Source organism: Hyperoodon ampullatus (genome assembly GCF_949752795.1).
Source record: "Hyperoodon ampullatus genome assembly, chromosome: 4".
Classification (NCBI taxonomy): domain Eukaryota; kingdom Metazoa; phylum Chordata; class Mammalia; order Artiodactyla; family Ziphiidae; genus Hyperoodon; species Hyperoodon ampullatus.
Window position 1 is genome coordinate 81,515,908 of NC_136917.1, and position 24,568 is coordinate 81,540,475.

At 37.5% G+C, this 24,568-nt stretch overlaps 1 protein-coding gene across 1 annotated transcript in view; it reads left to right on the forward strand.

Annotated features, from left to right (window-relative positions):
• CCDC112 (coiled-coil domain containing 112) overlaps window positions 1-24,568 on the forward strand; it is a gene marked incomplete at its 5' end in the record, with an annotated part of 84,457 nt that overhangs the window by 46,574 nt on the left and 13,315 nt on the right. The window contains 3 exons of the mRNA XM_079701587.1: window positions 6,116-6,248; window positions 7,621-8,028; window positions 21,076-21,197. Of these exons, the coding sequence (XP_079557713.1) occupies window positions 6,116-6,248; window positions 7,621-8,028; window positions 21,076-21,197 (663 nt within the window). The remainder of the gene's footprint in view (window positions 1-6,115; window positions 6,249-7,620; window positions 8,029-21,075; window positions 21,198-24,568) is intronic.

Here is a 24,568-nt window from a genome sequence, read left to right on the forward strand (position 1 = left end):
CCCAGGCATAAGAGTATATTTGATTTTGTCTAACTGTCTGGAGCAATTCCACACATTTTCAGCATGTTATTCTGTAGCTTTGGGATGGATCATAACTGCTTCACCATTGTTCAGTTTGCAATAGTAATCTCTACATAATTATTAAAACAAAACATTTGCCTCGGCTTCCCTGGTGGCATAGTGGTTGGGAGTCCGCCTGCCAATGCAGGGGACATGGGTTCAAGCCCTCGTCCGGGAAGATCCCACATGCTGCAGAGCAACTGAGCCCGTGCTCCACAACTACTGAGCCTGTGCTCTGGAGCCTGCGAGCCACAACTACTAAGCCTGTGTGCCACAACTACTGAAGCCCGCACGCCTGGAGCCTGTGCTCCGCAACAAGAGAAGCCACTGCATTAAGAAGCCTGCGCAACATAAGAAAGAGTGGCCCCCACTCGCCGCAACTAGAGAAAGTATGCGTGTAGCAATGAAGATCCAATGCAGCCAAAAATAAATAAATTAAATAAATAAATTAAAAAAAAAAAAACATTTGCCTCTTCTAAGTCCTAGTTTCATGATCTGACTTCAGGGGAACCCAAATTGACAGCCTTTCTTTTTAAGTTAATTTTTATTGGAGTATAGTTGCTTTACGATGTTGTGTTAGTTTCTACTGTACAGCAAAGTGAATCAGCTAGACGTATACATATATCCCCTCTTTTTTGGATTTCCTTCCCATTTAGGTCACCACAGAGCATTGAGTAGAGTTCCCTGTGCTATATAGTAGGTTCTTATTAGTTATCTATTTTATACATAGTATCAATAGTGTATATATATCAATCGCAATCTTCCAATTCCTCCCACCCCCCCTTCCCCCTTGGTATGAATACATTTGTTCTCTATGTCTGTGTCTCTATTTCTGCTTTGCAAATAAGATCATCTATACCATTTTTCTAGATTCCACAGATATGCATTAATATACGATATTTGTTTTTCTCTTCCTGACTTACTTCACTCTGTATGACAGTCTCTGGGTCCATCCACATCTCTACAAATGACCCAATTTCAATCCTTTTTATGGCTGAGTAATATTCCATTGTATATGTGTACCACATCTTCTTTATGCATTCCTCTGTTGATGGACATTTAGGTTTGACAGCCTTCTTCCATCTTCCTGTCTGGAAGAAGTGTGAGAATTGGAAAGAAAGCGATAACATGATCTCTGTTTGCAGATAATGTAATAGAATAAAAGGAAACCCTAAGATAATCATTCTAAAAATAAAACCAAAATTAAGAGAATTAATTAAAGTAGCAGCATAAAAAACTAATAAAGAAAAATCAATAGTTTCATATATCCAAAGAATAACTAGCTAGATGATATCAAGGGAGCGGAAATCACACTTGTAGTTGCAAGAGAATATTTTTTTTAAACTTAGGAATAAGCTTAAAATGTTTACTCTTCAAAGATGCAAAAGTAGACTTGAACAAATGTAAAGGCATCCCTTGTTTATGGGTAGGGCAACTCTACATCATACTTATGTTAATTCTTTCCAAGTTAATAAAGAAATTTAATGTGATTCCATTAAAAATATTGAGATTTTTCTCTTAAAGTAGACTGTTGAGTCTAAAGTTCTTTTGGGAAATGAGTAAGCAGGAAAAGGAAGGGAAACCCAAAAACAAGAACAATGAGGGGAACTAGCCCTGTAAGATATTAAAACACTGTATAATTTCCCTATAAATAAAAAAATCATGTTCACTGATACATAACTAGATATACAAAATGATAGAATAGACAAAAAGTTCAAGACAGAACAATTATATGTGAAAAGTGACACCTCAATCACTGGGGAGATATACTGTTTTAAATAAATATTTTTGGCATAACTACATAGCCTTTTGGGAAAAAGTAAAATCCATATCTCATCCTGGATATCAGAATGAAATCCAAATTATCCAGATATCTAAATGTAAAAAGTAAAACTGCACAAGAACACAAGGATTCATTTCTTTATAAACTGGGAGTGAGAAAAGCCTTTCCAACTATGATTACAAATCCAGAAGCATCAAAGAAAATACTAAAACATTGACAAACTTGACTACATAAAAGTAGAAAGAACTTTTTCAAAGCAAAAAAAAAAAAGCAAAAGTCACTAAACAAATTAAAAACCTAGAAGAAAATATCTTCAATTTATATGAAAAAATTACATAACAATCACCTAATTGATAAAGAGCTCTTAAAAACTGGGAAGACCATACGCAAAAATAAACTCCAAATGGCTTAAAGACTTAAATGTAAGACCAGACACTATAAAACTCTTAGAGGAAAACATAGGAAAAACATTTTTTGACATAAACTACAGCAAGATCTTTTTTGACCCACCTCCTAGAGTAATGGAAATAAAAACAAAAATAAACAAATGGGACTTAATTAAACTTAAAAGCTTTTGCACAGCAAAGGAAACCAAAAACAAGACAAAAAGACAACCCTCAGAATGGAAGAAAATATTTGCAAATAAAACAACAGACAAAGGATTAATCTCCAAAATATACAAACAGCTCATGGAGCTCAATATCAGAAAAACAAACAGTCCAGTTAAAAAATGGGCAGAAGACCTAAATAGACATTTCACCAAGGAAGACGTACAGATGGCCAAGAGGCACATGAAAAGATGCTCAACATCACTAATTATTAGAGAAATGCAAATCAGAACTACAATGAGGTATCACCTCATGCCTGTCAGAATGGCCATTATCAAAAAATCTAGAAACAATAAATGCTGGAAAGGGTGTGGTGAAAAGGGAACCCTCTTGCACTGTTGGTGGGAATGTAAATTGATACAGCCACTATGGAAAAAGTATGGAGGTTCCTTAAAAAACTAAAAATAGAACTACCATATGACCCAGCAATCCCACTACTGGGCATATACCCTGAGAAAACCATAATGCAAAAAGAGACATGTACCCCAATGTTCATTGCAGCACTATTTACAATAGCCAGGACAGGGAACCAACCTAAATGTCCATTGACAGATGAATGGATAAAGAAGATGTGGCATATATATACAGTGGAATATTACTCAGCCATAAGCAGAAACAAAATTGAATTATTTGTAGTGAGGTGGATGGACCTAGAGTCTGTCATACAGAGTGAAGTAAGTCAGAAAGAGAAAAGCAAATACCATATGCTAATGCATATATATGGAATCTAAAAAACAAAAAATGGTACTGATGAACCTAGTTGCAGGGCAGGAATAAAGAGGTAGACATAGAAAATGGACTTGAGGACATGGGATGGGAGGGCGAAGTGAGAGTAGCATCGACATATATACACTACCGAATGTAAAATAGTTGGCTGGTGGGAAGCAGCAGCATAGCACAGGGAGATCGGCTGGGTGCTTTGTGATGACCTAGAGGGGTGGGATAGGGAGGATGGGAGGGAGGCTCAAGAGGGAGGGGATATGGGGACTTGTGTATGCATATGGCTGATTCACTTTGTTGTGCAACAGAAACTAGCACAGTATTGTGAAGCAATTATACTGCAATAAAGATCTATTAAAAAAAAAGAAACTGGGAAGAGGAAGACTAAATACCATTGGGAAAAGATGTGAACAGAGTTTAAAGAAAAAGCTGACATTCTTCAACTTATGAAAAAAGGCTTCATTCATAACAAGAGAAAGGTATATTAAAATTACTGAGAGATACCATTTTTCACCTATTCAGATTGCCCAAAATACAAAAACTTGAAGAAATACTGTGATGGCAAATAATAAGGAAACAGGCGCCCTCAGGCATTGCTAGTTGGAGTACAAAGTGGTACAACTTCTATGGAAAGGAATTTAACAATATCTAACTACATTGCCTTTGCATTTATCACTTGACTCAGCAGTTCCACTGAAGATACACTTCCCCAAATATGAAATACTTATCATTACTTGTGCTGGGGTTCAGGGCAGGCCACCCCACAATACGCTACTTTGGCATATTGATTACTTTGAATTCAAGTTACTTGAGAAACAGCCAGTGCAAGATGGACTCCCTGACCCTGCCCTCTTTCCGCCTGAAAGCAGGAAATAAATCTCCCATCTGAAAGGCAACCTCTGAGCACCAAGACTTAGGGACATTTTTACCTCCAGGGATAGAAAGTTCAGGGTGGAAAAGGCTATGTAAACTAATTCTGCTTAGTTTCTTCACTAATTAATACCCAAGCCTAAGTGTCTTTGTCAGTTCTTCACAAATTAATTGTTTCTTTGTCTAAAAAATATAAAAGCTGCCTGCTTTTGTCATTTCTTTGAGTCTCCTGTTTCTGTGAACTCCTATATGTATGAAATTAAAATTTGTCTCCTGTTAATTTGTGTCATGTCAATTTAATTATTAGACTCTCAGAAGAACCTAGAAAGGTAGAGGAAGATTTTTTCTTCCCCAATACTTGTCACAGCAAAAGATTGGAAATAACCCAAACATCTGTCAATAGATGCCTGGTTGAGTAAAATAGAGTATTATGCATCCATTAAAAAAATGAGGAAGATTTCTGTGAACTTACATCAAACGAGTTGTAAGATATATTGTTAAGTGAAAAATGTAAGGTGTAGAGTATTATATGTGTGTTATGAGTTGAATTGTGTCCTCTAAAGAGATATGCTGTAGTCCTAATGCCCAGTACCTGTGAATGTGACCTTATGTGGAAACAGGGTCTTTACAGATATAATAAAGTAAAGATAAGGTCATACGGGATTAGGGAGAACCCTAATCCAATGACAGGTGTCCTTATAAGAAGAGGGAAATTTCGACACAGAGACACAGACACATAGGAGAGAAGGCCATCCAACCATACAGGCAATGACTAGAGTAATGCTTCCACAAGCCAAGGAATACTACAGGGTGCTAGTGACCACAGGTGCTGGGAGAGAGGCATGGAACAGATAACTCACTCTCAGGAGAGGAAGGAACTCAGGAACCAACTGTGCCGCCACCTTGATTTTGAACTTCTGGCCTCCTGAACTGTGAGAGAATACATTTCTATTGTTTTAAACCACCCAGTTTGTGATACTTTGTTATGGCAGCACTAGGAAAATGATACAATATGCTACATGTTTTTGTAAGAGAAAAGGAAAAATAAGAACACATATATATACTCATTTTTGCAAAAAGAAATGTAAAAGAGCAAGCCAGAAATTAATAAAAAATGGTCACATATAGAGGATCAGTTGAAAAGGCCATGGAGAGGGTGTGTTTGGGGGCAAGACTTCCTTAACTATGTCATATCATTTTGACTTTACATACATTTTACATATTTTTTAAAAAGGATAGCAAAAAGAAAAAAATAGAGGAAACACTAAAAGTGAAGACAAATACAATCAAAAGAATCCGACTACATAAAAATCGATTCTATTACCACCCAGAAAAGAGAAATTTCAGTTAACTCTTGAACACAACACTCTGACTGTATATCCTTTGCAGGACATATTCTAAGGGCAAAAAGAACTATAAAATGATCTTAAACTTCTTTCAGTAGGTTTACTGTTAGTGGTAATATCAGAATTGTAATTTGAAACTACATAATTGTTGCAAGAAAAAGCAAATAAGTAAATATGTTGATATTCTAAGGAACCAAGATTTTTAGTGTTTAAGAGAAAAGAAATACAAATATAAAAGAAATTAAGGAATGACAAACCTCTGATGTAATGTTAGAATTGGTACAAAATGTAAGAAATGAAACTATACAATGAAAATATATTCTGTAGCTCTGGCCACTGAAAGGGCCCCAAAGTGAGGGCCCAGGCAGCTGCCTAATCTTCATGTTGCAGAGGCCTGCTCTGGTTTTCTGTTTACGAGATTCTTAATCATTTTTTGGAATTTTTCATCCTAATAAAACAGTAAAAATCTTAAAGCGGCCATCTTGCGTGTTGTTACTATTAATATATTCCCTTACAGTATCCAGTCCAGTGTTGTCCCTGGCAGAGACCACTCAATTCAAGTAATTGGTTGACTGTTTTCCCTTGAGGCTACCAGATTATTCTAGACTAACAGTTACAGGAACTCAGACAGTGCTGTGACAACAGACCTCATTTTGGGTGAAAGGTAAGTACATAAGTTAAAGAGGTCTTACCTTCTCAATACCCGGAAGCTTCCTTCTTCCTTCTAGTGCATGGGGAAAGGAGAGCAGCCCATCTTTTGTCTCCAAATCTACCAACCACCTTGTGCTGCAACCCTCCAGTAAGGAAGAGCAGGTGCCCCTCTCAGAGACCAAACTTTCCATTTGTGACCTAGACTCCAAGGTACAGATGCCCTCCACTAGTCCCCAGCTTGAAACATACACACACACACCCCACATGTATCTTCTTTGATCACACATCTTCAAGCTACCACCTCATTTCACTGATCACCTGCATCACAGAATCATCAAAATAGTTGTCTAAAGGTATCATTTCTACCCCTCACCTTCATCATCTCCTCAACTGTCTCAGCCAGGCTCACCACCCCACCGACAGTGCTCTTGTCAGGGTGGCCAGTGGCCTCCTCATTGTCAAATCCAACCATCCACTGTCTGTTTTCATGTCACTCAACCTCTGGGCAGCAGACCACACAGTTGATCATTCTTGAATCACTTTCTTCCATAGGATTCCGGCTTTCCTCCTTTCTCACAGACCTCTCCTGTCAACTCCTCCTGTCTGTGTCATCTGTGTTGGAGGGCTCTAGGCCTCAGTTCCCAGACTTCAATTTATACTCTCCCTGAGTGATGTCATTCACTTTTTAAGATGTTTTCTACATGGAGATGAAGACCAAATTCATATATTTAACTCTAGTCTCTTTCCTGGGCTCCATCTGCCTGTTTAACATCTCTACCAGGATGGTCTCTGGAGTTAGGCCAGCTAGGCTTGTATCCCAGTTCCTACTTGTATATGGTCTTGTGTTACTTAACATTATCCGTGAAATGAAAATGATAATAGTACCTACTTCACTAGGTTGTTTAGAACAGTACTGGCACAAAGTAAGTGCATGATAAACACCCTGTTTGTTTACTTGTTTGAATTCCCTGGTAGAAGTTTGGAGACAAGGAACTTCATGTGTGTGTCTAATTCAACAGTTAATTCTCAAGGTCTGGCATATAGTAGCAGCTGGATATTGATTGAATTAATGAATCGATGAATGGATGAATACATTCCTTTAAAGGAGGAAAACGCAATGCATCCACAAATCAGCTGAATTGCCACTGGTTGCCAACGCCTTGACTGCAGGAGTCATCTCTGGCTTTTCTCCACCTTCCCAACACTGTGTCTTTGGAGTCTCTCTTCTCAATGGCCAAGTCCTAGGAGTGTGACATCCCTGCGTCTGATATCTGATAGTGTAGGGCATGCTCTGTTTTGTTTGAAAATGTGAAATATATTGTTCAGGCTCATCAATAATGTTTTTTACTTTAGACTCAGTTTCACCAGAACTTAGTAGAAACCTAGAAAGAAGTTCTATTATGTAAAATATATCTCTTTATGGATATATAGATATCTATGTATATCATATATCTATATATAACACGAATAAATTTAAGGACAGTGAAAAACAATGAATTTTCCCGTTGGTTAGGGGACAGGGGCCGGGGAGAAAGATTTTTTGCCAAATAAAGAGTAGATAACGTGCACTGTAATACAACAGCGCCGCAGAGCACAGCGAAGCCGAGCCCGCCACCGGCCCGCGCTCCGGTCCGCGCTCGGGCCCGCGCTGGGGCCCCGCCCTTATCCCGACCCCGCCCCGCCTTGCACCGCGGCCCACCTCCGCCCTGCACTCCCGCCCCGCCCTGCGCTCCGGCCCCGCCCCACATCTCGGCAGCGTTCTCCCTGGCGGGGTATCCCTGCCGCCCCGGCAGAGCCAGGTTCTCCCCACGCCCGAACCCCTCCACCCCAGTCCTGGGGGGCCGCAGCGCACCGAGCGGCTCGGCGTGGAAAGATGGCCGCCCTGACAACGGTCGTGGTGGCGGCGGCGGCCACAGCTGTAGCGGGGGCTGTGGCGGGGGCGGGCGCGGCCACCGGGACCCGCGTGGGAGCAACGCCTGTGCTGCAACAGGTAAATGGAGGAGGCAGACGTGGGCCGGGGGGCTGCAGGCGCCAGAGGCTGGACGGGGCCCCAGGCTGAACAGGTGTGCCCTGTAGCGCGGCCCCGGGAGGCGGGAGGCGCGGTGTTAGCCTCCCTTTGCTCGGGGCCTGGCACACGCCAGCGTTTCGCTTTGTTCGCTTGTGCGTTTAACTGCTTTTACGGAGCCGCCTGTCTTGTGGTTTTGGAGTGTAGGAAGATCTGGGTGGAAACGCTGGCGCTGCCTCTTCCTAGCGTGTGATGGGAACATATTTAACCTCTCGGTGACTCAGTTTCTTCTCTAAACGTTGGAACTGATAATATGCAGCTTCCCGAGCCGTGCACATTGTCTGGGAAGCCCCTGGTACAATGCTTGGTTGGAGAGAGATTCGTTGCCCAGTGACTGGTGGCTGCTGTATTATTGTATCAGCGCTGAGAACACAAGGAGGAGTCAAACATGGGATGGTCTGAGGCTGATGTGTTTCCAGAGATCTTCTCAGGACCCATTTCTCTGCAGTGAGGACCAGAGGATCCCCCAAGGAGAATTGTTGGATCCAGCTGCTCAGGTCACAGATCTTGTCACCTCTCCTTTTCTCACAGCCCACACCCCAGAGCATGGGCAGTTCCTGTCTGCTCTACCTTTGGAATAAGTCCAGAATCCCACTCTTCTCACCACCTCACATGGTGGTCCACACCATCATTTCTCCCCCAGCAGAAATACTTTCCTAGTTGGTTTCTATTCTTCCACTCTTGCCTTCCTGAAGTATTCTCAACAGTCAGGTGATTGAGTCCAGTAATGACACTTGTCTGCTCAGATCCCTCAGAGTAAAAGCAAACGTTTTTACCGTGGTCCACAGGGCCTCTGAGCTGCCCCTACCGCCTCCCTGTTACCTCATCCCCAGTCCCCTGCTCTGAGTCTGCTGCAGCCATACTGGCTTCCTGGTGGTCCTTCAGACAGGTGGAGCACACTCCTCCCTCAGGATTTTTGCAGTTGCTGTTCCCTCTGCTTGGAATCTCTTTCCTCGTGGTCTCATGGCCAGCACCATCACTGCCTTCAGATAAATGCCATCAGCTCAGTGATTCTTTCCTTGACCTCCCCTTACTGAATCCCCCTACCCAGCACACCCTGTTGTCTTTTCTGGTTTTGTTTTTCTCCATAGCACTTATTACCATATAATATATTACATATTTTATGCTTACTTTTTAATTTTTCTCCACCCTGCCTGGGAACGTAAACCCTGCCCTCTATGAGGGAAGAAACTTTTGGAAGTTTATTCACTGTTGTATTCCCAGCATCAAAAGCTGTGCCTCTTTAGTCCAGGAACATAGTAGATGCTCATTAAGTATTTGTGGATTAGTCCAAACCTGAAAGGAGGCTGTTATGAGCTGAGGACAGCTTCTATCATTTTCTTCCTCTAAGGAAATACAGTGTCTTTACCTGTTTCAAGAAATTCAAGAAATTCCACCTCAGACAAGTTTTCTCACACATCCTCTGCATTTCTTTTTATTATTCTAACTCTGGCCCAAATGTCTCAGGAAAAAAATATAAAATACAGAAAAATACATAATAGATATATATTTTTTCAGATATATTTAAAATACTTTAAAAATCTTTTTTAAAATGTATGGCTCTTTTAGTTTTAGTCCTCTTGGTGGCTCTCTCCATGAAACCTTTCTGGCTTACTTTAGTTGAAAATGATTTGTTCTCCAAATTCTTATAACCATGTTTAACCTCCTGGTTTGCATTTCTCACAAGTTGCCTAATACTGTTATTGATGCACACTCTTGCTGACTACAGTGATTCTCAGAGGTTTGTCTTCCTTGGTGTTGGATTAGAATCACCTGTGGAGTTGTTTCAACTGTGACATCGGTTTCTCACATTCAGCAATGTCTGGAGACAGTTTTGGTTGTCACAGCTGCAGGTGGACCGTGGGGTGTTTGTGTGTGCTCCTAGCATCTAGTGGGTACAGGCCAAAGGGCAGCTCCCCCAAAACAAAAAATTACCTGGTCAAAAATATCAGTAGTGCTGAGGTTGAGACACCCTGCTTTATACCCTCTCACCAGTTTTAGGGAAGGCAAAGCCTCATGGTTGACAGTCACAGCAGTAGTGAGGTAGAATTTCTCAAGGGTGTTTGGGTTTTTTAAAAAAAACAATTAGAATCTCTACTGTACCATACTGTGCTTTTTGAGGAGTTTAACTATGTGTTATCCCTCTGTGTATTCCCCCCAACATACCACATACACAGACACACAGACACACACACACATACACACTATACACTCAAATTCTACAGCCTACCACTGAGCTTGGATATTTGTCATAGGATTTCATGAATGAGTATTCCTATTGACTCTGACAGTGAAACCAACTAATGTTTTCCTGAGAAGAGATAATTTTCCTCATGATATTAGAGATGTCTGCCAAAATATCTAAAGTTCCTATATTAACCTGCTAGGGCTTCCATAACAAAATACCACAGACTGAATGGCTTAAATGACAGAAGTTTACTTTTTTACCATTTTGCAGTCTGGGAAGTCCAAGATCAAGGTGCTATCAGGGTTAGTTTCTGGCTTGTAGACAGTCACCTTCTTGTTGTGTCCTCACATGTGCACATGCAGAGAGAGAGAGTTTTCTGGTGTCTCTTTCTCTTTTTTTTTTTTTTTTGTTTTTGCGGTACGCGGGCCTCTCACTGTTGTGGCCTCTCCCGTTGTGGAGCACAGGCTCCGGACGCGCAGGCCCAGCGGCCACGGCTCACGGGCCCAGCCACTCTGCAGCACATGGGATCTTCCCGGACCAGGGCACAAACCCGCGTCTCCTGCATTGGCAGGCGGACTCTCAACCACTGCACCACCAGGGAAGCCCTCTTCCTCTTTTTATAAGGACACCAGTCCTAATGGATTAGGACTCTATCCTTATGATCCCATTTAACCTTAATTACTTCCTCCAAATCTAGGGCCTCAACCCGTGAATTTGGGGGGGTGATAATTCAGTCCATAACTGTTTCCTTAAATTATTTTGGAATAATTATCTTTGAAGTTTTAGAACTATTTTATATTGTGTTTTATTTTACAACCTCCATAGAGTGTGGAATTCCATAAATTTCTCATTCATTTTGGAAAGAAATAATGTACCCTATCTATGCATTTTAATCCTAGTATATTATTTGTCCATAATTCTCCTCAGCCATTGCCTTTCAGGGCCGAAGACTATGAATCTCTTGATTGTCTTCTCAGATGCCCTTTCTCTCTTGATCTTTCCAGCAGCTGAATTATAACTTTTTTGAAGTATCTCTAGCAGTATCACACTAGTGTATGTTCTGGTTTTGTACCAAGATAGAGCTGTGTCTTCTGTTTGATTTGTTTCTAATGACCTTCCTGTGATGACTTGTATTTTATGGCATTTGGCTGCCTGGAGTGGTCCTTCAGTAATAAGCACATTACTTTTCTGACTTTAAATGATTACTCAAAGTGGATTTCCTCTAGAAGATCACACACATGAATAGGGCTGTGTGTGTGTGGTAGAGTGCAGAATCTCCCTCCCCCCTCAAGGATAGTCACATCCTAATCCCCAGCACCTGTGAATATGTGACCTTACATGATTAAAGGAACTTTGCAGATATGATTAAATTGAGGATCTTGAGATGGGGAGTTTATCTGGGTGGGCTGATATATTCACAAAGGTCCGTGTAAGAGGGAAGCAGGAGGATCAGAACCAGTAGGAGAGGTAACAGTGGAAGCAAGAGGGTGAAGTTATGTGAGGAAGGGGCTGTGAGCCAAGGAATGAAGGTGGCCTCTAAAAGCTGAAAAAAAGGTAAGGAAGTAATAGATTCTCCTCTGAATCTCCAGAAAGAACACAATCCTGCCAACACCTTAATTTTAGACTTGACCTCCAGAATTGTAAGAGAATAAATTTGTGTTTAAGGCTCTACATTTGTGGTAAACTAATCTTTGGTAAGTTTGTTATAGTAGTGATAGGAAATGAATGCAACCAGAGAAGGCCTAAGAAGGCCTGAGCTCTCACCTTTGGCTGGTCTTGAAACTCTGTGCAACAGGAAGTGAAGGCTAAAGTAGAGTTTTAAACTGCTTGCCCGAGTACTGATGGCATGCTCCAGCATGTACTTAGACCACCTCAGCAAAGACTGGGGACTTAAGTGGTTCAAGACATCTAAGAAAATATTTGACCAACCAATTGTTCACTGACAACTAAGCTAACAAAACAGGGATATCAGTGCCACACAAACAAAGAATACAGACTTTACTGAATTGGTTCAGAAAAATGACTAAACAAACAGTGACAACAACAAACCTTGGAGAGGGGAAAGAATCTCATTTTCAGAGTTGCCACTATATTATTAAAAGTGTTGAGTATTTAGTTATTTATTTCTTTTTGTGGTACGTGGGCCTCTCACTGTTGTGGCCTCTCCTGTTGCAGAGCACAGGCTCTGGACGCACAGGCTCAGCGGCCATGGCTCACAGGCCTAGCTGCTCCATGGCATGTGGGATCTTCCCAGACCAGGACACGAACCCGTGTCCCCTGCATCGGCAGGCGGAGTCTCAACCACTGTGCCACCAGGGAAGCCCAAGTGTTGAGTATTTGACAGACGAATTATGAGATGTGCAAAGAAACAAGAAAGTATGGTCCACACACAGAAGAATTTTAAAAAAAAAGAACAGTAAAAAGAAACTGTCCCTTAAGATGACCAAATGTTGGACATAATAGACAAAGACTTTAAATCATCTACTTTAAATATGTTCAAAAATCTAAAGGAAACCATTTCTAAAGAAATAAAACAAACTATGAGAATGGTGTCTCACCAAATAGAAAATATCTATAAAGAGAAAAATTATAATAAAAGAATCAAATAGAAATTTTGGAGTTAAAAAATACAAGAACTCAATTCACTGGAAGGACTCAACACTAGATTTGAGCTGGCAGAAGATAGGTCAGTTCAGATTATCCAGACTGAGGAACAGAAAGAAAAAAAGAACAAAGAAAAATGAACAGAGCCTTAGAGACCTGTGAGATACCATCAAGTGTCACAGCTAATGAGAGTCCCAGAAGGAGAGGAAAGAGAAAAGGGGGGAAAAGAATATTTGAGGAAATGATGGGTGAAATATGAATCTACACATTGTTGGAACTCAGTGAACTCCAAGTAGAATAAACTCAAAGAGATCCATACCTAGACATGTCATAATCAAACTGTAGAAAAGACAAAGACAAAAAGAAAATCTTGAAAGCACCAACAGAGAAGCAACTCAACACATACAAGGGATCCTCAGTAAAAACTGGTTTCTCAACAGAAACCTTGGACTCCAAAGGCATGGAATGATAGACATAGTCAAAATGCTGAAAGAAAAGGACTCTCAACCAAGAATTCTGTGTCCAGAAAAATAATTGTCTAAAAATGAAGGAGACTACATCAAACTAAAAACATCAACAAAATGAAAAGACAACGTACTGAACGAGAGAAAACATTTGCAAGTCATATAAGGAGTTAATATCCAAAGTATATACTTGTACAACTCAATAGCAAAAAAAAAAAAAAAAAATCAGATTGGAAAATGGGCAAAGGAACTGAATAGGCATTTTCCTCAAGAAGACGTACAGATGACCAACAGGTACATGAAAAGATGCTCAGCATCATTAATCATCAGGGAAATGCAAATCAAAACTGCACATTTTAGAACAGCTGTTATCAAAGGGACAAGAAATAACAAGTGTTGGTGAGGATGTGGAGAAAAGTGAACCCTTGTGCGCTGTTGGTAGGGATATAAATTGGTTTAACCTCTCTGGAAAACAGTATGGGGGTTCCTCAAATAATTAAAAATAGAACTACGATATGATCCAGCAATTCCGATTCTGGGTATTTATCTGAAGGAAATGAAAACACTAACTTGAAAAGATACATGCACCCCAGTGTTCACTGTAGCATTATTTACAATAGCCAAGAAATGGAAGCAACCTATGACCACTAATGATGAATGGATAAAGAAAATATACACACACACACACCACTGGAATACTATTCAGCCATAAAAAGAAGGAAATCTTGCCATTTACAAAAATGTGGATGGACCTTGAGGACATTATGTCAAGTGAAATAAGTCAGACAGAGAAAGACAAATACCATATGATCTCACTTAAATGTGGAATCTAAAAAAAAAAAATTAAACTCATAGATACAAAGAACAGGTTGGTGGTTGTCAGAGGCAGGGGATAGGGGCTGGGAAAAATGGATAAAGGTAGTCAAAAGGTACAAACTTAGTTATAAAATAAATAAGTCCTGGGGATGTAATGTACAGCATGGTGACTAGTTAACAGTAGTTGCTAAGAGAGTAGATCTAAAAAGTTCTCATCACAAGAAAAACAACTTGTAACTCTGGTAATGGATGCTAAGTAGACTTGTGGTGAGCATTTTGCAATATATACAAATATTGAATCATATTATACATCTGAAACTAATATTATATGTCTATTATATCTCAATTTAAATATCAAAGGAGATTGGAATTCAAAGGGAGCTTGGAGTTTAATAAAATATTTTCATATATATTTTAAAAATAACTTTAAAAATAAAGTTGAGACTTAAAGATATTAAATAATTTGCCTCGATTTCTATTATTAGATATACATCTCAATAGAGGCTCTGTTTCCAGCATAGTGTTTCTGCCAATGAAACATGCTAACTCAAGCTCTAAGTGAGTTGATTTGTTAAAAATATAATTTTATCCCTTACAGCCTAGTAAAACCCAAAGACTTTATTGTTTGCCAAGTTATTTTTCATAAAAAACATATAAAATGGAAACCTAGGTTACAAAATTTGCTGCCACTACTTATAAGGACATCTTCACTCTATTGTCCCCAAAATATAATGGCAGTAAAATATAATGAATAATGGTAGACTATGGAAAATTGAAAACATATGCACAGGTCCTCTATTGGCTCCCATGTAAATTCTCCTAGAAGTCCACATCCCTGGAATTCACATAACTAGAACAAGTAAGTGCACTTGACCCTTAAACAACAGGAGGGTTAGAGGCACCAATCCCTGCATAGTCAGAAATCTATGTATAGCTTTTGACTCCTCGAAAACCTAACTACTAATAGCCTACTGTTGATCTTTTGGTCAATTAACACATTTTGTAAGTCATTATACTGTATTGTTACAATTAAATAGGCTAGAGAAAGTAAAATGTTACTAAGAAAATCATAAGGAGGCAAAAATACATTAACAGTACTGTACTGTACTTATTGATACTGTAAGTTTACGTGATTTGTTTATAAGATGAATTGCCAGTCAGTATCTACATCAGTATTGTTTTATACAAAACACTATAGATGTTGTATGTATTACTAACACTAGACATCAAAAATGAAAACATAATGTGAAGAAGAAATTCATATTTATTTACAAATATAATGGTCCATGGACTGATAATGAAGAAGCAGCAATATGATTGCTTTATGGTAGCCTAATATAGTCGATACATTTGCTTCACAATAGCCTAGCCTATACACCAATGAATGAATCATCATAAAATTTTTATGGCATACAATATTATCATCATATTCATAATGTAACACTGGGAACATTGTTCCATTTTTTTCAAAAACCACTTACCTGTGATGATAGGCTGCTAAGCACTTTCTCCAATTAAGAGAGAGAAAAGCATACTGTACGGTAATGTAATTCTTTGAAAGCAAAGTTATAAAACAGTAAGAAACTAACGCATTATTAATTTTATATGACTGTCACTCACCTTATGCCTATGTAAGGATAGACTAGTATCTACATATATTTCATGCATTCATGACATACCTAACTTTTTCTTAATTTTTTTGATATTTCTAAGGCTGTGTGATTCGTCTGTTTTTTCAAATTGTCACAAATCTCCAAAATTTTTTCCAGTATATTTATTGGAAAAAATCTGTGTATAAGTGCACCTGCTTCAAATCTGTATTGTTCAAGGGTCAACTGTATAGTACTTCTCAGGATTGGAGCATATTTTCCTCAGCTAAACATAATTTCCCCATATGATCAATATTTTATTATACTTATAAACTAATGAAAAAAAATTTTAATTGTATTCTCTACACACATTTCTCGAGTAAAATGTAAACATCTTTAGTGAAAAAAATGGAGAAATTTGGACAATCCCAGATTTTAAAAAACTGAGAGGATTCATTGCCAGCATATCTGCCCTACAAGGAATATTAAAGGAAGTCCTTCGAGCAAAAGTAAAAAGATACTAGGTAATAATTCAAACCCAAATGAAGAATAATATCAATAAAGAGTACTGGTAAAGGTAAATATAGAGGTAAATATAAAAGTCAGTATAATGTAAAGGTATATAATAATAAAGGTAATGTATGATAATATAAGGTAATATAATAAAGGTATATATAAATTTATAATATATAATAATAAAGACAAATGTAGAGGTAAATATAAATGTCAGGGTTTTTTTTGTTCATAATAAATTTCTTTCATAAAATAGAGAAGAGAACACTTCTCAACTCATTCTATAAGGCCATTGTTAACCTTGATACCAAAATTAGACATCACAAGAAAGAAAACAACAGATCAGTATCTCTTATGCATACAAATGCAAAGATTCTCAACAAAACACTATCAAGCCAAACCTAACAACATAGAGGAGGATTTTACACCATGATTAGTTGGGATTTATTCCAGGCATATGAAAATCAATCAACATAATAGAACATATTAATAGAATAAAGGACAAAAACCATATGATCATCTCAATAGATGCAGAAACAGCAACTGAAAAAATCCAGCACTCTTTCATGATAAAAATATTCGACAAGTTAGCAATAGAAGGAAACCCCTCTGCCTGTTAAAGGCATCTATGAAACCCCAACCTCTAACATAATACTTAATGACAAAAGATTGAAGACTTCCCCATAGGATCAGGAATAAGACAAGAATATCCACTCTCACCACTTTATTCACTGGAGATTCTAGCCAGGCAACTAGGCAAGAAAAACAAAAAGCATTCAGATTGGAAAAGAAGGAATAAAACTATCCTTATTTGAAGATGACATGATCTTGTATATAAAAAATCCTAACTAATCCTCCAAAAAAACTATTAGAGCTAATAAACAAGTTCAGCTGTTTGCAGGAACTTGCAGGAAACAAGAGCAATGTACAAAAATCAGTTGTACTTCTATACAGTAGTAATGGACCATTCAAAAATGAAATTAAGAAAATAGTGCCATTTTGGAGTACTACTCAGCAATAAAAAAGAATAAAATATTGCCATTTGCAGCAACACAGATGGACCTAGAGATTATCATGCTGAGTGAAGTAAGCCAGACAGAGAAAGACAAATAGTATATGATATTGCTTATATGCAGAATCTAAAAAATAATACAGATGAATTTTTACAAGACAGAAACAGACTCACAGAAAAAACAAAAACAACAAAAAACGTATGGTTACCAAAGGGGAAAGAGGGGGAGCAGGGATAAATTAGGAGTATGGGATTAATAATACATGCCACTATATATAAAATAGATAAACAACAGAGATTTACTGTATAGCACAGGGAACTATATTCAATATCTTGTAATAACTTATAATTGAAAAGAATCTGAAAAAAATGTAAGAATCATTTTGCTGTACATCTAAACTAACATAATACTGTAAATCAACTATACTTCAATTTAAAAAATTTAATATTCCATAGTATAACAAAGAATAAAATACATAGGAATGAATTTAGCAAAAGAAGTGCAACACATTTAAGTTTTTGAAATATATGTTTCAAAAACTCAGAAACATCATTGAGAGAAATTAAAGAAAACCTACCTAAACGAATGTTTTGTGTTGATGAATATGAAGACTTAATATTTGTGAGATGGCAGTACTCCCCAAATTGATTTACAGATTCAGTACAATCCCTGTCAGAATCTCAGCTGCCTTTTTTTGTTTTTTTTGCAGAAACTGTCAATCTGATCCTAAAATTCATATGGGAAATTCAAGGGACCCAAAATAGTCAAAACAATCTTGAAAAAGAACAAAGTTGGAGAACCCCCACTTCTTAATTTCAGAATTTACTATGAAGCTACAGTAATCAAACAGTATGGTACTGGCACAAGGATAGGCATACCAGTGAGAGTTAAGAGTAAACCCTTACATTGTGGGCAATTGATTTTCAACAAGGGTGCTAATATAATTCAATAAGGAAAGAATAGTCTTTTCAACAGATGGTGTATTCACATACAAAAGAGTGAAGTTGGACTTCTCCCACACACCACATATAAAAATTAACTCAAAATGGATTAGAAACCTAAATGTGAGAGATAAAACTGTAAAACTCTTAGAAGAAAACTTAGATGTAAGTCCTCATGACCTTTAATTAGGCAATGGTGTCTTCTATATGACATCTAATGCACAAGCAACTGAAGATACAATGAATTGGACTTCATCAAAATTTAAAACTCTGTGCTTCAAAGGACATTATCAAGAAGGTGAAAAGACAGCTCAGAGAATGGGAGAAAATATTTACAAATCATATTTTGATAAGGACATAACTAAAATATATAAATAACTCTTACAACTCAAAAATAAAAATACAACCCAATTTTAAAAATAGGGAAAGATATAAATAGATATTCCTTCAAAGAAATAGCCAATAAGTACATGGAAAGATGCTCAGTATCATTAGTCATTATGGACTAATGAAAAACCACTGTGAGATACCATTTCACATCTATTAGGATGACTGTAATAAAAAAGATAGACAATAACAAGTGTCGGTGAGGATGTGAAGAAACTGGAACCCCCATATAGTGCTGGTGGAAATGTAAAATGGTGCAGCCAGTGTGGAAAACAGTTTGGCACTTTTTCAGAACTTTTGTGCTTCAAAAGACATTATCAGGGAAGTGAAAAGGCAACTCAGAATTGGTGAAAATATTTGCAGATCATTTATCTGATAAGGGACTAATAAGAAGGCTTACAGCTTAAAAAAAAAACACAAAAATTTTAAATGGGAAAGTAAAAAAGAGTTACCTATGACCCAGAAATTCCACTGCTAGGTATATACCCAAGAAAATTGAAAACATGTATTCATACTTAAACTTGTACACAAGTGTTCTTAGTAGCATTATTCATATTGACCAAATAGTGAAAGTAACCCCATTGTCCATTAACTAATGAGTAGATAAACAAAATATGCTAGATCCGTATGGAATATGACTTAGCCATAAAAAGGAATGAAGTACAGATTCATGGTACAACGTGGATGAATCTTAAAAAAACATTATACTAGGGACTTCCCTGGTGGCTCAGTGGTTGAGAGTCTGCCTGCCAGTGCAGGGGACATGGGTTCAATCCCTGGTCCAGGAAGATCCCACATGCCACGGAGCAGCTAAGCCCGTGTGCTGCAACTACTGAGCCTGCGCTCTAGAGCCCGCGAGCCACAACTACTGAAGCCCACGCGCCTAGAGCCCATGCTCCGCAACAAGAGAAGCCACCGCAATGAGAAACCCGCGCACTGCAACAAAGAGTAGCCCCCGCTTGCCGCAACTAGAGAAAGCCCGCGCAGCAACAACAACCCAATGCAGCCAAAAATAAATAAATACATTAAATAAATTTAAAAAATATATACTAAGTGAAAGAAACCAGACAGAAAGGGTTGCATATTGTATGATCCTGTTTATATTAATTGTCGAGAATAGGCAAATCCAGAGTTGGAAAATAGATTAATGGCTGCGTAGGGGTATGGGGAGTGACTGCTTAATGAGTACAGGGTTTCTTTTTGGTATGATGGAAATATTCTGGTACTAGATAGTGTTGATAGTTGCACGACTTTGTGAATATACTAAAAACCACTGAATTGTAAACTTTATGTATACATTTTATGGTATGTGGATTATATCTCAATTTTAGAAGTATTTTCTAAACTCATTACTTTATTCTTGCTTGCTTCTCGAAATTTAAAGGCTTGTTTCCTTTTTTCTTTTTCTCCCACATCCAGACTGTCAGCAATTCCTCTTGGTTATACCTCCGATATATTTAGTCTTCTTACTTTTAATCTTCACTATCACCCTGGTAGCCCTCAACACCATCTTTCCTTGTCTGTGTTGCTGCGTCACCTGCCTCATTGATTCTCCTGCTTCCAGTCTTACCTCACCTCATCCTCCACCTTCCATCAATTTATTCTCCAAAAAAATAGCCAGAAGGATTTCCTTTAAAAATTAAGTGTATCGTGGCATTCTCCTACTCTAAACCCTTCAGTAAAATCCAGACTCCCCTAGTGACTTAAAATGCTGGAGTGATGTGCCACTTGCCTACCTCTGTATCCTCATCTCCTACTTTACTCTGTACTTTACTAATCTCGTGTCACAGTTGCCTTTTCTCTGCTTTAACTAGACAAGGTTTTTCCTGCTCTAGGGCTTTTGCACATGCTAGTCCCTCTGCCTGGCACACCTTTCCCTATAGTTTTTGTCATGGCTGGCTTCATTCTTCCTTAAACATCATCCCCTCAAATAGACCTTCTGTGGCCATTCTAACTGAAAAAAAAAAAGAAAAAAAACCAACGCTTTGCCCCATTATCTTCATCTCAACATTGTTTGTTTCCTTAATAGCACTTACCATGTTTTTTTTTTTTTCATTTATTGCTTTTTTACTCTTTTCTTTTTAAGTCTGTTCCCCTCACTAGACTTTAAGTCAAGGGCCATATTATCATGGACTATCATTGTTTCCCTTAGTGTCTAGTGCAGCACCTGTCACATCATAAGTGTTCAATACATATTGGTAAATGACTGATTGAATGAAGGAATTAGATCTTTTTCTGAAAATCCCTGAAGACTTTACATATCTTACTTACTAATTGAGCATTTTAAGATAGATATTCCTTCTTCCACAAAATGTATTTTTAAAAATTAAATAAGATTGGCCCACAAATTATCCGCTGAGAAACTCCATCATTGATGTTTTTTCTCTGAAAAAATTCCACCTTCATCTCCTACCATTTTTATTATTGAGGATAAATTTATTTTTGTTTTCTATTCAGAGTGATGGCTGTTTTGGTACTTCAGGTGGAATTCGTCCTTTTCAGCTTCAAAACTGGAAGCAGAAAGTTAGTCGGACTAAGAAAGCAGAATTCATACGTACAGCAGAAAAATTTAAAAATCAGTAAGTATAAAAACATTATCTTCAAATAACATTACTAGCCATTTTATGGTGAACAGTATAAAAATTCTACTCCACCCTATCCAATCCCACACTAAGTTACGAAATTCTAGTCACTAGTCTTTCAGATGTAAAACAAGAGAAAGGTGAGAAGTGTGAAATAGACAAATGATAATAAGCTATTTAGTATAAAGTTAATTTTAAGTATAGTTATTTAAATTTTATTTATTTATTTTTACCATTTTGAAACAGGGTATATCAACAAAAACAAAAGTTATTTCTTTAGATCACATATATCAAGTAACAGATTAAATACATTTTTACTTACCAAGGTGAGCACTTAGTAAATCTTTTTGAGTGAGTGAATAATTTTAATGAAAAGTCTGTGCTATACCCTTGAGGTTTTTTTATTGGCCTTTTCATTGGTTTCCCTTCCTTGGTCTCTGCCCTTTCAGATCCATCCTGCACATTATGACTAGAATAATTGAGAAGTTGGCATTTATTTTAAGTTTTAGTGTATATGTATTTTAAAAATAACCAGTGATATTTACTGAATGTTTAACATTATCAGTAGCACCATATAATATGATGAATATCATGAGTAAAGATAAAAGAATTAGTATCCAGAACACCCAACCCTATCCTATAGTTGGAGGCTTTGTAAAAACACTGCTCTGAATTCATACAATATCAGTTTGCTAAGGAACCAAGAGAAAAGGAGTCATTTGTAAGAAATAGTCTCTGGACCAGAATTAGTGGCAGTTGGGTCTGTTTAGAAATTCTACCAATAAAAAGTGTACTGTTCGAATTTTGAAAAGTTACACTGTACTGTAGTCTTGTGAGATTGAATTCTCACTGTATTTGTATAACTCTTATATTTTTAATACTCAGAATTTGATAAAATAAAAATTTTTTTAAATTTCCAAAATGTATTACCTTAGATAGAATTGGACTCTAGGTTAAGAATTCTGGTCATGTTTCTCTCTAGATAGGGTAATCCACCAGGCGGTTAATGTCCATATATATAGCAAACCAGTAGATTATGCCATTATAGATAGATACCTTATCTATCAGTATGTGTAGGTTTTGTAACTCTGATTAATCTTCCTACATCTGTTGTAAGGTTTTAGAAAAACTCATTGAAAGAGTATTAGAAAAATCCATTGAAATTGAATCCAACAATTCTCATTGGATACAAAGGAAAGAACACCATTTGTAATATAATTGTTTTATTTTCAGAATAGGTTATACATTCACATAGTTCAAAAATCAGTTCATATCAAAGGGTCCACAGTGGAAGGTCTTTGTTTCAAATACTTCCCTTCCCCTCAACTAGTAGTTTTAGTTTCTTGTGTATCCTTCCAGAGATATTTTATGTACTTATAAGGAAATGAAAAGACATTCAGATGGTTCCTTTTTTATATAAATGGTAGCATACTGTATACACTGTTCTGTGTCTTGTTTTGTTTTTTTTTAACTTAAGAATATATCCTAGATACCAAGGAATTATTGATTTTGTCAGGCATGATAATGGCATTATAATTATATACATCAAGTATCCATAATCTCTAGAAATGCACACTGAAGTATGTTGGGGTAAAAGTACATAATGTAGTAGATTTACTTTAGAATATTTAAGCAAAAAAGGAAGAGAAAAGATAAGAAAAGGTAGCTGAACCAAGAGAGGAAAAAGGTAAAATTGTTGAGTGAATCAGAGTGATATGAGGTATGTATCGTATGAAGCTATCTGAGGGGAGTCAGTTTACCATTCTCTACTTTTGGGTATATCTAACATTTCCATATAAAACCTTTGTTAAAAAGGAGTGTATCTTGGGGATCTTTCCTTATCAGTACATAGAACATGGTACTACTGCATTGTATTCCACTGTAGGAGTGTACCATCATTTATTTAACCCGCCCCTTAGCAATAGACATTTAGGTTATAGTAAATCTTATGTTACAACAAATAATGCTGAATTAATTGCAGTTTCCACATAGGTTCACATTATTTTGCACATGTGTGAGTGTGTCTTTAGGAACAATTCCTAGAAGTAGAAATGCTGGATCAAAGGTATATGAATTTGCAAATGTGATGAATATTGCTAAGTTGTCCTCCATAGGCAATTTATGATTTCACCAACAATATATGAGAGGACCCATTTCATCACAGTTTTATCATCAGAATATATTATTTAAAGTTGTGATTTTTTTCCCTAGTCTGATAGGTATACAGTGTTACCATGGTATAGTTTTAATATTCATTTCTCGTATTATGAGTGAGGTTGAACACCTTTTCATATGTTTGGCAATTTGTCTCCATTATTACGTTTTGAATGTCTTTATAGGTTAATATTTCTAATCCAGGAATATCAAAACATAACTTACTTACTGTCGTCGCATATCCTGTGTCCATGACAGACATTTCTATTTGATCATAGTAACTTCCCCCACCCCAACCAGAGACTAGACGGGCTGGAGTCCTCGGTGCAGGACTCCAGTAGCTACCCTCAATCTGTTAGAGTTGACCTGCAGACTGACATCTATTTGACGTCTCTGTTCTACCCCTTCCTTCCTTTCCCAACATACGTGCAAGTTATGACCTCCTCAGCCTTTGGGGCAGCCAGGTAGGGCCTGTGACATTCTCATCTGTTTACCCCAGTATGCCTTATGAATATTAAACTTTTCTCTATGTGTGGCAAGTGAAAAAGATTGGGAAACTCTACCTTAGATAGTTGCCCCTTGGGTTGTATGAAATTAAGTCAGTGGCCAAAGATACTCCACCACTCATTAAATTCAGGATTAGTGGAGAAGTAGTCATGTTAATTTCCACCTTGTGGGAGAAAGAAAACAGGTGTTGAGAAAGTAAATTTCTTTGTCCAACTAAAAAAAGTTTCTTGATGGTAATTGTTTTGTTTTACCCCAGGGTTCAAGCTAACATTAAAAGTCCTATCTACCAATAGGTAGATGGACTAAAGCTAAGGAGCAAGGATGAGACAAAGGAAGCTTTGAAGTAAATGTAGACAGTATCCCTTAAATATACGAAAATTCCTAGATTGTTTGCCTTTTGAAGTTTAGTTTTACTAATATTAATAACTTGCATTTCCATAGTGCATTTTACCGTATAAAGATCCCTCACATATATTATCTCATACAATATTAATCACAGCCCTGTTGGATAGTGGTGAATGTTATTACTCACTTTTTATTGATGAGGATGTTCATGCCTGGAGAGGTTAAATGTCTTGCCTCATGCTACAAAGTTAACAGTATCTCCTATTGAAAGCAACCATCAGCAGTGGTGACAATTTTCAGCCCACGGTGAGATTGAATTGGAATCAATAGCCAAAAGTTTATATGTTTTCAAAGCAAGTCTA